This window comes from Meles meles, chromosome X (assembly GCF_922984935.1).
Source record: "Meles meles chromosome X, mMelMel3.1 paternal haplotype, whole genome shotgun sequence".
NCBI lineage: Eukaryota > Metazoa > Chordata > Mammalia > Carnivora > Mustelidae > Meles > Meles meles.
The window spans coordinates 113,344,882-113,360,678 of NC_060087.1; the positions used below are offsets into that span (position 1 = coordinate 113,344,882).

General features: G+C 39.9%; 1 protein-coding gene across 1 annotated transcript in view; it reads left to right on the top strand.

Annotated features, from left to right (window-relative positions):
• Window positions 1–15,797, top strand: part of STK26 (serine/threonine kinase 26) — a 52,739-nt gene that overhangs the window by 29,692 nt on the left and 7,250 nt on the right. Inside the window, exons 3-6 of the mRNA XM_045996517.1 lie at window positions 2,591–2,821; window positions 10,667–10,723; window positions 15,209–15,317; window positions 15,401–15,558. Coding sequence (XP_045852473.1) covers window positions 2,591–2,821; window positions 10,667–10,723; window positions 15,209–15,317; window positions 15,401–15,558 — 555 coding nt within the window. The remainder of the gene's footprint in view (window positions 1–2,590; window positions 2,822–10,666; window positions 10,724–15,208; window positions 15,318–15,400; window positions 15,559–15,797) is intronic.

A 15,797-nucleotide genomic window follows, 5' to 3' on the forward strand; every position in this document is an offset into this window, starting at 1 on the left:
AATTTGATGAGAGAAAAAAGTAAACTTCGATGATCTTGTTGTTTAGTAACAGAAAATCTAAGGGACCACGCTAACTCTGTAATTGTCTCCTGAAATTGTTGATCAGGTGAAATTGTAGTAAATGAGCAGATAATGTCTGTCCAGTTGACAGATTGGATATACAGCTTACCACACCTAGATAGCATCCTTTTATATTTTGAATCATTTAAGTACAAATTAATAACGTGCCTTTTGGGGGAGGTTTGGAAATCCTGTGTTTCTTCTTGATCAGCAGTACGTATTCAGCTATAGGAGTTTTAAGGAAGGATATAAATATTGTGAGTCTTAAGTGCAGCTGTATGAGTTTTAGGTAAGGATATAAATACCGTCTCGTGAGAGGAATATTTGAATTCAGAATTGTGCAGACATGGGATATTTCTGAATCAGGAAGGGACAGTGAATTTTTGAATATCCAAAGCATTGGTTAACCTAAAAACCCATGCTTCATTCCAGATCTTATTGTAGCAAAATGTTGACTTACTCTGGATTTCTGCTGCAAGATGAGTTGTGGGAGCTCAGCGTGTTACCATTTCCAAGTGAGCACTTAGCACTTCCGCCATTGATGACAAGGTCAGACAGATAAGATCCCAAGCTAAGAAAAAAGACTCCTAGATTCTTGAGTCTTTTGCATTCCGTGATTACATGGTGGTTCAGGAGAACAGGTAGGGTGACTAGAATGTCAGAGCTGGAAAGAGGAGAGTGAAACGTGAATATTCTGCTGGCAGAGTATTAGAATTTTAAGCAATTCACGTACTTCCCGCTCAAGTTAGCCGTTGTGTCACTGTCACTACCCTCGCATTACTGCACAAACTCTGTCTAGTCAGGTGCTTCATTCTAAAAAGTACCTGCTCCCCCCCTTGTTTGGAGTATGTAATTCACATACAATGTTATAGTAGTTTCAGGCTTACAACATAATGATTCATTCATCACTGAGTGCTCACCACAGTAAGTATAGTCGCCATCTGTCACCAAACAGTGTTACTGTAGTATTGTTGACTCTCTTCCCTATGCCGGACTTTTCATCTCTGTGACTTTTTTCTTTTATAACTGGAAGCTTGTACCTCTTAATCCCCTTTCTTTCTTTTGCCTGCCCCCCAAACCCTTCTTCCCTGGCAGCCATCCGTTCTCTGTATTTAAGAGTCTGTTTTTTGTTTTGTTTTATTTAGGTTCCACATATAAAGGAAATCATACGGTATTTGTCTTTCTCTGTCTGGCTTATATCACCTAGCAGTATACCCTCTAGTTTCATCCATGTCGTCACAAATGGCAAGATCTGGCTGTTTCTTTATGGCTCTATCGTACATAACATCTTTGTCCATTTATCTGTCAGTGAACACTTGGGCTGCTTCCATATTTTGGCAATTGTAAGTAATTCTGCAATAAACAGAGGGGTGCATATATCTGTTAGAATTAGTGTTTTCATTTTCTTTGGGTAAATAACCAGTAGTGGAATTACTAGATCATATGATATTTCTTTTTTTTTTTTAACTTTTTGAGGAACCTCCATACTGTTTTCCATAGTAGCTACACCAATTTACATTCTCACCAACAGTGCCCAAGAAAGAGTTCCTTTTTCTCCACATCCTCGCCAACACTTGTTATTTTTTGGGTCAGCCATTCTGACAGGAGTGAGGTGATATCTCGTGGCAGTTTTGATTTGCATTTCCCTGATGATTAGTGATGTTGAGCATCTGTTCACATGTCTGTTGGCCATTGGGATGCCTTTAGAAAAATGTCTATTCAGGGGTCACCTGGGTGGCTCAGTGGGTTAAGCATATCAGACTCTTGATTTCAGCTCAGGTCAACATCTCAGGGTCCTGGGATCAGAGCCAACATTGGGCCCCTGAGCTCAGTGGGGAGTCTGCTTGAAATTCTCTACCTCTCCCTCTGCCCCTCCTACCTTCTTGCATGCATGTGCATCCATGCTTGCGCTCTCTCTCTCTCATAAATAAATCTTAGAAAAAGGTCTACTCAGGTCCTTTGCCCATTTTTAATCAGATTATTTGGGGGTTTTTGATGTTGGCTTGTATACGTTTTTTAATGTAATTTCAGTATTAACCGCTTATGTTAGGCATATCATTGACAGATCTCTTCTCCTGTTCAATAGGTTCCCTTGTCCCTTGGTTGATGGTTTCTTTCCGTGTACAAAAGCTTTTTTATGTTGTAGTCCCAATAGTTTATTTTTGTTTCTGTTTCCCTTGCCTAAGGACATGTATTTAGAAAAAAATGTTGCTAAGGCCGTTGTCAAAGTAAAAAGTACCTGGCCCTTTGGCAAGCAGCAGAGACAGCATTTGTTACAAGGGACTGTTGGTGGTAACAGGATCAGCTAAGCCCAGTTACAGTGGGTGACCCTGTAGAATATGGACTAGCTGGCTGTTTGGGATTGTAATTGCTCTAACAAAGCACATGCGGAGAGTCAGGGGAGTTTGTATGCTTTTAAAAATGTGTTATTGTCTTATGTGATTTATTTTCCTTTCATGTAAAAAAAATTGATGCAAAACATTTGTGTTCTTTTCTTTCTTTCTCTCCCCGCCACCCCCCCCCCCCTTAGAATAACATAGCTGATCCAGAGGAACTCTTCACAAAATTAGAACGCATTGGGAAAGGCTCCTTTGGAGAAGTTTTCAAAGGAATTGATAACCGTACCCAGCAAGTGGTAGCTATTAAAATCATAGACCTCGAGGAAGCCGAAGATGAAATTGAAGACATTCAGCAAGAAATAACTGTTTTGAGTCAGTGTGACAGCTCATATGTAACCAAATACTACGGATCATATTTAAAGGTAATGTGTGTATTGTATTATTTAAGTCATAAGGTATTTTCATTAGAAGTTTTTCTTTCTTTTTTTTTAATTCTATTTTTTGAAAGGCAATGTCTTAAATTAGGATTTGGCAGTCTTTGGCCTGCAGGCAGAATCCAGCTCCATTTATAGTGCCAAATAGACTGTTTTTAGATTTAGCAGCTGTATCCTGACTGCATCCCAGCACTCAGCTGCACCGTCAACTCCACACCTGAACTCCGGGTTGACGGGGGAGCAGAAATGCAGCTGGTCCTTGAGACGGATCCTTTGTCAGGAAAGAGCTTTCCCCCTGGGCTTTCACACATTATTCTCAGTGGTCCAGTCTGTCTCAACCTAGAATTGATGGACTATGTAAATATGTCACTTACTCCATTGAGCTGTGGTGATTATATACATATCTTTGTCTCCCTCCAGATTATGAGCTCCTTGATGGCAGGGAATTTAGCTCAGCGAGGCTTGGTTTTTACATCACTTAGCACAGGACATGGCACATCTTAAGTCCATGATAAGTATCTGTTGAAGTGGAGCCAAATGGAATACTATCTGTTCTCCTCTCTCCCCCAACAGAAGTTGGAATTTTAGTTTCCAGGATCATGGAATTAGCAGACACCTGAGGTCATGGCAGGTGGAGATGGGATTGCATAACACAATACTCTTTGGTTAGTAAAACCCAAGAATTCTTGGGTTCCAGAGTTAGAGGTCAGGATCTAGGGGCGCCTGCCTTCGGCTCAGGTTATGATCCCACAGTCCTGGGATCAGTACTGTGTCAGGCTCCCTGCTCAGTGGGGAGTGTGCTTCCCCCTCTCCGACTGCTGCGCCCCCTGCTTGTGGTCTCTCTCTCCGTCTCAAATAAACAAATAAAATCTAAAAAAAAAAAATCAGGATCTGTGTCTATTGAAATGTGAAGAATAAATAGAAAAATCTAGCTTTGGGTAGAGATACAATTATTTTAAAATTAAAAATCTGTATCCCCATATTGTAATTTTTCAGAGGAAGGCAGTATTAGTTCTTTGCTTTTCAGGGTTTACGGGGCAGGGCAGAGGAGTCTCGTTGGTTGGTTGGTTGGTTGGTAGTTTTTTTGTTCACCTATTTCTGGGCCAAAAAGGGTGTATTTATAATTCGTCAGGCTACTGGCCTGAATAAGAATTAATGCTATCTTTCTATATTCTGCTGACCGAATAAACCCTAGGATAATCTAGCTATATTAGTTATTACTTATTTAGAAATCATAAATTTCACTGCCTTTTTACGAAGCCTGTTTATTCTAATATTAAATGAATTAGATGAATGTGGAATGAAAGCATAGTAGAATAAATCCTTAAACAGGCTGTTACTGTGTGTCATACACTGCATTGGGTGCTGGAGATAGAAAAACGAAGAACCTGGATGGCTCAGTCGGTTTAGCCTCAGGCTCTTGGTTTCAGTCCGTCAAGCCCCCCCCCCCCCTGGCTTCACGCCCAGCAGGAGTCTGCTTGCTGATTTCTCTCTCCACCCCTTCCTTCCCTCCTTCTCATAGATAAATAAATCTTTCTAAAAAATGAATAACTCAGCCCTGCCTTTAAGGAGCACACGATCCCACACTGCACTAACAGGGTGCAGATTTTGTGATTAAGTATGTACAAGGAACAGACGGGACACAAATAAGCATGTCACTTTTCTTATTTGGAGGGGAGGGCGGTGGCGGTTCCAAGAGGAGATGGTACTATTCATTTTATTTCTCAGAGCTGGCCATTACTCTCTCTAATTGTACACACAATTATTTGATTCTTTGTGGCATATTTTGCTTGTGAATTCTTACCTACGAAACTTACTTAGCAGGTCAGATTCTTTTTAAGGAATCCTGAAAGGTCACTCAGTCTCAATATATTCAGGTCTCCCTCCTGATTCCCATAGCACACTCGTTTTGAGGCAGACTCGGGAATCTGTTGTTGTTGTTGTTGTTGCTGCTGTTGTGTGTGTTGTTTACAGATTCTGGGTTACTCTTTCTGGATTGAACCCTGGTAATTTCAGACCTACTCTAGAGCAATCCTAAACGTTTGCTATTCTTAGGCACCTGTAACAACAGATAAGCTCTCTTTGGTAACTGACTTAAAATATTAAATAAGCCCTATTCCAAATGGGTTATTCTATATTATATTGGAAATGGGTACCAACATGGTATTGACTGTTTTCATTTGTTGTTTATAGCCTTTGTTGAATCAGACTCAGTACTCTTATGGAAAATGAACTATAGCTCTGTTTTTATTATTTATTCCTAAGATTTCATGTTTTTAAAAAATTCCCTTTATAGTGTACATGTACCAGTCACCCAATAAATACTTAATATTTAAAGAAACAAAACAGATTGTTATGCCCAAATCTTGATTATAGAATGTTCTCAGACTAGTGAATGAATCAGGGCCATTATCCATGATGTCTTCTTAAAGGATTAAACTGAATAATTTTTACCCCCTTTACCATTATTAATTAAAGTCTACAATATGAAAGACTACTTTGAAAAACGTGGCACTTCTTGATAGAATTGTAGAAATCCACAGCCGGCTGATACTGATTATTCGTATCCAGAATTTATTCACATTAGAGTAAATAAATGGATGTGTACTGTCTCTCTCTGTATGTGCATATATACACACAGAAATAGCCTATGATTTTATAGCCTTGTAATATTTATTGAAATGACCAACTTAAATTGACTGACTTATTTATTTTCCATTTATTTTAAAACATAGTGAGAGTCTGTAGGCTTGCTTTTCTTTAAACTAAAATCACATCAGATGGAACAGGGTTCTGTTTAATGCAGTCAATATAACTCAAGGCTACATCCTCTAAGTACCATCAGGGGCCTGCATTATCAATCGACTTAGGGTTTATTGTGGCGCATCCTTCCATTTCAAAAGACATGGGGGTTTTTGTGACTCAGGTTAATTGAGTACAGTAGGATAAGGGTTTTTCTCAGGTTGTCTTTACACAGGATATTATACATAACCAAGACCTCACTGTAAGCTGGAGGAAAAGTTACTGCATTTGAGAGAAAATTATATGCTCTCTGAAACTGTATGCAGTTGTAGTGATTTCCTTGAAACATGCCGAAATGTACAAGGTATTCATTTTGACTGAGCTCACTGTATAACTTCATTTTTAAAAACAAGAGTAAAAACCAGACAAACATCAGTATGACCACAGTATTTTCCTTTAATTTTAGTTCACTGCAGATTTTCTTGAGAGACAAAGTTGGTCTTTATGAAGAGTGCTAAAATAAGCAAACCCTCCCCTTCTGATCTCATAATATTGGAAAAATCTTTTATAATCTTTAAATATTTTTCTAGTTCGATGTAAATCTTAAAACGAAGCTCACTCAGGCATTGAATAGAATTTGAATCATGCCTTTATTTGCTGCTGAAAATCGCCTTTAGATTTCTGTTTATGTTAAGGAAATATGCCCCCCCATACCACCACCTTGATACCAAAAAAAAAAAAAAAAGAAAGAAATGATAGAAGTAAAATATTCCAGAACAGAGTCCAGTTTTGTGGCCTTCTCACTGTTTTTCCTGAGACTTTTGTGTGTGTTTACTCCCAGGCTATGGTGAATATTTCTGGAATGTTCCTTAGCTAAAAATTGTGTTTTGGAGTTTTCTTATAAAACTTGAAGGAAATTGAAGAGGGAAAAATGTTCTCCTTCTTACAATGTTTTTTTTTGCTCAAAACAAATACAGCTTTAAACTTGAGATAACACAGCTCTAAGGAGCCCCATCAGTTTAGCAGACATTTGCTTTTCGAATGCCCTACTATGTATATTCCTTTCATTCTGCATATTTCATTCTGTCGTGGTCAGTCTCATCCACTCTGTTGAGACAGCTTCTTTCTTTTTTTAAGATTGATCGATTGATTTGAAAGGGGGCAGGGAGAGAGTCTCCTGCAGACTCCATGCTGAGTGCAAGCCCCACGTGGGACTCAGTCCCACAACCCTGAGTTCATGACCTGAGCTGAAATCGTGAGTTGGATGCCTGACTGACTGAGCCACCCAGGCGCCCCTAGGGCAACAACTTCTGAATTGATGTCTCTGGTTCTAGCCTCTCTCCTTAACCCCAGGTAGATACATCTAACTTGCTTCGTATTACCCACTTATCTGTGGGTACATGAAGTACAGTAACCCTGACAAGGAGGAGTAGCATTTGAACAAGAACTTGAGCATAATTTTGGTGAGGGTGGAATACAGAGAAGGGCTTCCAGTTTGGAAGAAAAGAACTCAAGGGTGGTAAGGCATGTGGCCAGATGATCTCTCCTGTCCCTTGTGGTTCTATAAAATTTTATGTGCTGTTTCTTCTTTATTGCGGTAAAATATACATCATAAAATTTACCATTTTAACCATTTTAAGTGTACATTTCTGTGGCAGGAAGTACATTCATGTTGTGCAGCCATCACCACCATCATCTCCAGAACTTTTTCATTTTCTTCAACTGAAACTCTGTACCCATTAAACTGTAATTTCCCATTGTCTCCTCTCCACAGTCCTTGGTAACTCCCATTCTACTTTCTGTCCCTATGAATTTGACGACTCTGGGTTCCTTATATAAGTGGAATCAGACAACATTTGTCCTTTGATAACTGGCTGACTTTAGTTGTCCATGTCGGATTATGTGGTCAATGTCATGATTGGCTAGGAGATTCATAGACCAGCCCATTTAATTCAACATGTATTTAATACGTAGTACAATAATCATCTCTCAGATACATATCATGGGCATTCAAAATTTTTTTTTTCTATGAACAAACGAATCCCAAATTTCACAGTAGCCTTTCTCCCTGCTTTGGCCAAGTGTCTGTTTAGCAGCCAACAGTGGGGTTCAGTGGCTTTCTTGTGGGGTGGCAGAGATAACTTGTTAACACTAGGCTCCAAGTTCTTCCCAGTAAATAGTACGACTCTGGAGTCCTTACTCTTTAGGCATTCTGAATTTTGGAACAGAGAGCCATTTCCTAACCCCTGACCACCCCTGTTGATGCAGGACTTTAAACTTATTCCTCCAACCTGTTGTGAAACTGTGTGGGTCACTTTGTAAGTGGAGAAGTGGAGTTTTTCCTTCAGGGACTTCCTCTGTTTCAGTGTGCCGGATGTACGGTCATGGTTTACAGTCCCTGGCTCTTTGGGAATTTTCAACCGGTATGTAGATATCATCTCAGCCTTTTAAATTATTTAAAAGCAAGCCAAACATACTTATTTGCATTCTCCAACACAAACATCTTTTCCCAGAAATCAAAGGTAGAAGTTGTAGTCCTCCAAAAGGACACAAACATAGAGTCTAGGCTTTTCAATTTTGTTTGGTTTGCAAGTGGTGTTTTCCCTGAGGCCTGCTGTGGACAAGGAACCTGTCAGAAAAGGCTCTGTGGATGAAGCACTTCAGTCCCCACACCTGCGTAGCAATCTCTTGAAGGGCCAGACCTGTGGCCATCTTCTAGTGAGGCTTGTCTCCAGAAGTGGTGATCAGAAGGAAGCAGGCAGAAAATTCTGTCTGGCAGCTCTGGTTCCTTCCCTGCTGTTTCCAAAGGGTCCTGGTCCCATCCAGTGGCTTGCTTGTGAGGAGGAAGCTGCCTTTTTCAGATCTGGAAGTTGCTTACTCATAACTTCAATAGCATTTTGAGCTCCTGTGAATATGCTTTAGCGGAGAACAGACGGTAAGTTTCTATTTTGAGTCAGTATCCCGCCAAAAAGGACTCATATTGTTTCAGACTCGGAAAACAGATGCTTTCATTCATGAAGAACTGTGTTTAATAAGATCTTTTCGTTTGCCTTGTAAGTATCAGGCGAATGGGAAGCATTCTGAATTCGTGAGGTAGAACGTAGGGCTGATTAGAAACAAACTATGGCAAAAGAAAAAATTCTCAGGCCATGCGGCGTTGTGAGAAACACTTCTTTCTTCTCTCGAAAATCAGCTATAAAGACAGATGAGGTTGACAATTTTCAGGTTCTGAGGGCCTGATTCTAGACATAAAAACAAGTCACCTGAAGCACTCCTAGAGCTCTTTCCCCTTCCCCACTGTTAAGAGAACATATTTCCTCTGTTTCCTACCCTAGACACTGCCACCAGCAAAGATTCCTTCTTACCTCAGTTCAAGTTGTGATAGGGGAGTGGCTGTCAGGACGGGTTGGAGGGAAGACGACATTGTTGCCCCCCACACCCCACCGTGCATCCTACCTGGTGTCAGCATCCAGAAAGAAAGGAGGAACCTTGCATATTAATTTAACCAAGCCCTTCCTCCCCGGGCCCCAATACTAAGCCTCTTCCCAGTCCCTTCACTATAGTGTCACCCATTGTCATATTACTGGGGTCCATTCTCTTGCCATGCTAAAGCCCCAGCCTCATGGGGACGTGTAGACATTTTGATTGGAACTCCTGAATACTTCCTGGGGAGTTTAGAGTTTGAAGGCTCCTGGCAGTAGCTCGAGAATCTTTATCCCACAGCTGGGGCTGTAAGGGTAAAAAATGTGTCCCTGGCATCCCGAGTTGAAGCACGATAGTGAATGTGTTTTTCCCCTGGAAACATTATGAGGGTGTAAACAGTCGTTTCTCTGGCATTCTTTCTGCTACACTGTGGAGACCTTCGTGTTCAACTCTCTTTTGTGGGGGACTACCCTAGGAACTACGACATTATTTTTTATGGGAAAAGTGCTTGCTTTTCAAATTTGAAACACCTTACTTAAAATGGACTTTTAGAACACCAGCCATTCACAACTTGGCCCCTTGCCAGGATAGTAAAATCAACCATTCCACTTGTAGTCAAATCTGGGGTCCCACAAAAATGCAGAGAATATCGCTCATGAAATGATTTGGGGAGAGAAGTGTCCCTCGTATTTCAGGCTATCGCTGAAAGAAAAGGTTTAATGGTTGATTCCAGTTTTTATCTGACAGAGCTGTGTGGTGTGTGTGTGCACCTGATTGAAATTTACATACTTCAGGTAACTTGCCCCATTCCTTCCTGTACAACTTAGAATGAAGTTAATTCTGGAATAATCAAGTAATCCTACGCTTTTCAAGCTACACATTCCCTTTCTCTTAGCCATGTACCTCGGCAGTAGGAGTTGGAGGGACAGTATCCTTTCTAGGCTCCACATGTGTCCCCAAAATGCCCATTAATCATGGCTGGTAGAAGTGGTACAGTACATGAGAACAAAAGCCAAAAACGGCAATAAGGCAAGCTAACCAGTGTACTCCAACTCTAAAATCACATGGGAGGTACCCAGAAGCTCCATTTAAAACTTCTACAAGTCTCCATATACCTCCCTGTTCCTTAATGTGACTATCTTTTCCTTTCAGAGTCATCCAGAATAGTAATTTAAGGCTATGGTTTCTTTATTCTGGGTTTTATAAAAATTGCTAATAGTTCAACAGTTAAAAAAATAATAATTTGTTCATTTAACCGTATCACAGGCTGAAAAGGTTGGGAGGAAGGTCAAGACTCAGAACTTTACTTTTATTTGTAATGTTCTATGGAAAAATCTATGCTGGGTGGCGCCTGGGTGGCTCAGTGGGTTAAAGCCTCTGCCTTCGGCTCAGGTCATGATCCCAGGGTCCTGGGATCGAGTCCCGCATCGAGCTCTCTGCTCATCGGGGAGCCTGCTTCCCCCTCTCTCTCTGCCTGCCTCTCTGCCTACTTGTGATCTCTCTGTCAAATAAATAAATAAAATCTTTTTAAAAAAATATGCTGGGCTTCAAACAACTAATTTTAAACTTGTGTTTTAAGACCAGTACATTAGTATGTCAGATTTAACATTTTATGCTAGTTATTTGGCTCAGGTTTCCCATGATTAAATTGTTTCATGGATTTTACAGGGTTCAAAATTATGGATAATAATGGAATACCTGGGTGGTGGTTCAGCACTGGATCTTGTAAGTATTTTTAAATAATTACACACTTACACACCTATACTTTAACTTTTTTCTTTTAACTGGCGTAAGCAGTGGCTTTTGGGTGAGCTGAATGGTTACTCTGGTAATGTGTTCAAGTTAAACTCTTAATTCAGGCCCCCTGCCCTTATGTAGATTGAGCTAGATTGCAGGATTGGGCATATTGCTGATATTCTTAGCGTGTGAATGAAACATGAATATCTTAATGAAATAAAGCTCTGCAAATTAGGAGTGCATGTGGCCATTGATACCAGTTCAGAGTTTTACTTCGCAAGGATTTCCCTGAAAAGACAAGAGTGTTCTTGGATTTTTAAAAATGTGATTAAACTGGTTCTTGGGTTCGCACTGAAGAGGCCTACAGACCCAGTTCCCTACAGAATTCTCTCTGCCCCTCTATAGGCCATTTGGAAATGTGATGGTATTTTTGGTTGCCATAATGACTTGGAATTGCTAGGGCCATTTTAGTGGGCAAAGATCAGGGTGCTGAAATCCTCCGATGGGCAGAAGTTTCACCCAATGAAGCTGTGATCACACACATAATCCCTTTGAGAAACACAGGTGTTTTTCCCTAAATTGGTGTGATTCTGTTATTGCTGCCCCCCCTCTTAAATCATTATTAATATGACGTTGTATTTAAAATTTAGTATGCATTACTAAAGGCAACTTTGTGTAGTAAGATGACCACTGAGCTGGCCTAAAGGAGTTTGATCTTATGGGGCTGTCTTCATAACATAAAATCTGTGCCTGTGAACCAGACACATAAATTTCTTAGACTTGGATATCCTATAAAACGAAGAAGTTATTTCTAAGTTCCCTTCTGTCTTTAATATTATATGACTTATATTTTCTTATCATGCTTCTGCTTTTGAAATTACAGAGTGTGCTGTTTCTAAAAATAAAGTGTTTTGATGATTAAGATCATCAAGTAATATTTTAACTCTTATTTTCAAGTGGAGATGAGTTTTCCCAACCGTGAGTGATTAAATATTTCTAAAAGGGTTTAATCCTCCCTGCCAATGACTCCAAAGTTGCAAATAATCTTATGAACAGAAATGACTGTAAGAGATTTTCTGTCCTTTAAACAGAACCAAATTTAAAGCATTCTAAAGAAATGGTAATTAAACTTGACGGAGAGTCTCATCTCCTTCTAGGAATTCATTTCATTTTAATCAGTTGCTGAGTCCTAGGTAATCCCTCCTTGTGTCTAATCTAATTCTTACACCCTAAAGCTTGAGTTCGTTTTTTCTTTCTCTCCTCTCTAGTGATAGAACACAATTGGTGTTTCTTTGTATAATAATCCTTCATGCTTATGGAGTTAGATCTCATTCTTCTCTTGAAGTTAAATGACCCCATTTCCATTTGTCTTGTCACAGTTTTATTCCACAATAGTGTTTTCATTAGCGCTACAAGAAGCCTGCTAGTTGCTCCACGATCCTCCTCCTTCTACTTTTTAAATAGTTAAGAGCCCTTTCCAAATTGATCACAGTTACCTTATCTGGTCCCCCAAGGTGCTCACCATATCCCTTCCCTGTTCCGTAAAAAATCAAGAGACCTGGGTCCTCGTCCTCGTTCTACCATTGACTAGCTGGCTAATAGTGGACAAGCCATTGAACCTCCTCTGTGCCTTGATTTCCTCAAATACTGAAAGAAGAAATTCAATTAATAATTGCTCAAGGTTTGTTTCTCAATTTCAAGAACATTGTGATTGAATGATAAAGTTCATGTAACTGGCCTTTGTAAGGAGGGTGCATGATGAGAAAATGTGCCATACAAACGAATGCTAGCATTTGGGGAATGGAAGAAAGGATTAGGTGGGAGGGAGGGCACTGCTATCAGGGACGAGAGGAAATAAGAAGGATGCTGGGCAGAGAGTAATTCTCACTTTAAGCTGGCGCCCAACTAAAGGACCATGATTATGACTTATAACTGAAATCAACATTTTAGAGTGTATACCTCAAGATTCTCTCCCATTGAAAAAAAACTGAGTTGTGTATGAACAGACTTTGTGCCTATTGTAGGTTGTTTTATGGAATTGATAATACCTGACTTCTTTCCAAGAAGAATTGGCGGTGACTCACAACAAAAACTCATCTGATAGGGCTAATAGAATAAAACAGGAGCACCAAAGAAAAAAGTTGGAAACAATATGCCAGCCTTAAGAGAAGACATAACACAATGTGCCTTGGGACTGGCTGATTAGGACCGGCTGGAAGTCTAAAGGAGTGGGGGAGAGCCCCAGGCCCACAAGTATATAGTCTGAAAGAGCAGATGTCCCTCTCTTGCACGCTCTCAGTGGACAATAGAGGCATATTACCCAAGGCCGGTATGCAGCCCCGAAGGCATGGGTATTAGCTGTTAGAGACATTGTCACCGTCTTCAGTTACTGAGGAGAAGTTCAATTATGCACTCCAAGGCCAGTGAACCAAGATTTCATCATTATCTCTCCCAAGGTCATACGACCAAAAAAAAAAAAAAAAGTCTCTGTTACATAGACTTTACCTTTGGTTTCTTTCCCAACTCCCTTTTTCTTTCTCCTTTTCTCATTGTTGTCAACATGGCTAAGGAAACATTTTAACCACAAGCCTTGAAATAGTTTTATGTCTGATAATGAACCAGAGAAACCCAGCTGCAGCACCCCATTCCCATTACCCTGCCATGGAGTCTCCCCCTCTCAGCCTCCCCCAGGAGCCCGTTCATCGAGAGTGTATGTTTCCTATATTTTAAACCAGTCCTAAATATACCCAATAAGCTAGTGGGTCGGTAGGACCCCTTCTTTGTTTGTTTTTTAATGGAAATACATAGTTTTTAATTTCTTACTTAATACGCTGGCTTATCCAGGCCGCTTTTGGAAGTCCTTCAGAATGACAAGTAGTATCCTTTACAGATCTTGCCTGATTTCTTTAACTGAGGGTATACCTCTTCTGCCCCCGTCAACATGTTACGATCAGTGATACTAACTACGAATCCTTAGTATGACCTTGGTCTCTCACTTACTTGGTAGTCCCTCAGAATTTCATTGCTAGCGATCAATAAAATGCCATTTTCACCTTTGAGAACAACTTTAATCACTCCTCTTTAAATGGAAACTTTTGGGGTGGAAGTTGATAGATTTGTAAGTAAATAGATAATGTTACCTAGGAAAGGCACCCATTGAACTACAGACATCCCCGGAGTATACTGTATATCCAGACCACAGTTCATATTCAATGGTGAGACTGAAGTACAGGATCTATTTTAAGCTGTTAAATTTCAACATGAAAGTGCCCTTTATTCAGAATAAATATGGTATTCATGAAAGATGAAATACACAAGGTGCCAAAGAGCTGTGAATCCCTCCCAGTGTGAGGCAGAATGGGCGATGTTTGATTTTCACCACCTCTTCCCTCCTTCCAGCAAACAGAACTCTACCTCAGCTCTGACTTTAGATTCCCACCCTTTCCTGTAATAATATTGTACAGTCCACTGTTTGTGCTTTATGAGGTACCAGAACTTTAAAATAACCATTTATTTTAAAGAGAGATTTTCAGATATTCCATTACAAGTTCTCCTGAAACCTAATCATTGCTTTCCTTGTATTCCAGTTGGAACTATTGGCTTTGGTACAGGGATGGGGAAAGAAAGGCAAATGTGTTACATTTATTTGAAAAACCGTATCCCTTCACAATTTGATCTGTTTTTTTTTTTTTTTTTTTTTTTACAGTGAAAGTCTGAATAGATTAATTATCATATTCCTGGCTGACTTTTAAATTTCAGTCTCAAAAATTCTCTCTGCTTTCCGAAGTGATTGAGATCCACAAAAGCTAAGAACCGTACTCTGGGCCAACTTACCTCAAAATCAGTTCAGTGTAAATAGTTAATCATTTAAATAGCCAACACCAAAATTTAAGTAGCTGATTTTCTTTATTTATAGCAAAAAAAGCAAAGAAACCTAGTTCTGTCATTGTTGAAGCTTATTTCTTAAATCTTTGAGGTAAATATTTAGGAGCCCTGGGACTTGGAGCTAGTACAGAGGTCACACTGCTTATATTATCTTTGGAGATTAAGTCTAATCATTTAAAAACCTTTTCAGGGGGTGCCTGGGTGGCTCAGTGGGTTAAGCCTCTGCCTTTGGCCCAAGTCATGATCTCAGGGTCCTGGGATCAGACTCCACATCCGCCTCTCTGCTCAGCGGGGAGCCTGCTTCCCCCTCTCTCTCTGCCTGCCTCTCTGTCTACTTGTGATCTCTCTCTCTCTCTCCCTCTCTGTCAAGTAAATAAAATCTTGGGAAAAAAAAAACCCTTTCCTTTCGACTTAACTTATTTACTCTCTTCCCTCACCTTTTAAATTATTTCCCCACTTGTTTCAGTGTTGGCTTAATAAGCAGAATTGCTTCGTATATCTAAGTGATTCCCTGATTTCACAGATAATACCAAGTTTGAACTAGATTGTTCAGTTGTGTGTAAAAGTGTGTGTGTTTTCCCTCCTCAGCTTCGAGCTGGTCCATTTGATGAGTTCCAGATCGCTACCATGCTAAAGGAAATTTTGAAAGGTCTGGACTATCTGCATTCAGAAAAGAAAATTCACCGAGACATAAAAGGTATACAGAAATCTTATATGACCCTGAGAAACATAGCTATATTCTGAGGAAGCTGAGAGGTTTTTGTTTCTTTTTCCCCCCAGCTGCCAACGTCTTGCTGTCAGAACAAGGAGATGTTAAACTGGCTGACTTTGGAGTTGCCGGGCAGCTGACAGATACACAAATCAAAAGAAATACCTTTGTGGGAACACCATTTTGGATGGCTCCTGAAGTTATTCAACAGTCAGCTTATGACTCAAAAGTAAAGTGTTACCTGTATAAAACTGTTTTGTTTTTAATAATAGCTATTATATCACATGCTATTCTATGTAAAAAAAAAAAAACTGCCCTAATTTTCCTTCTTTTAAAAGTATTTCAAAAGCTAGTGTTTTATCAAGTCTTCTGCTAAATCATAAGTTCCTGTATTTGGAGTCTATTCCTTCCCTTCAGTAGCCTTCCATCCCACTTAGAATAAAATCTAAGGTCCTTAACTATCACATA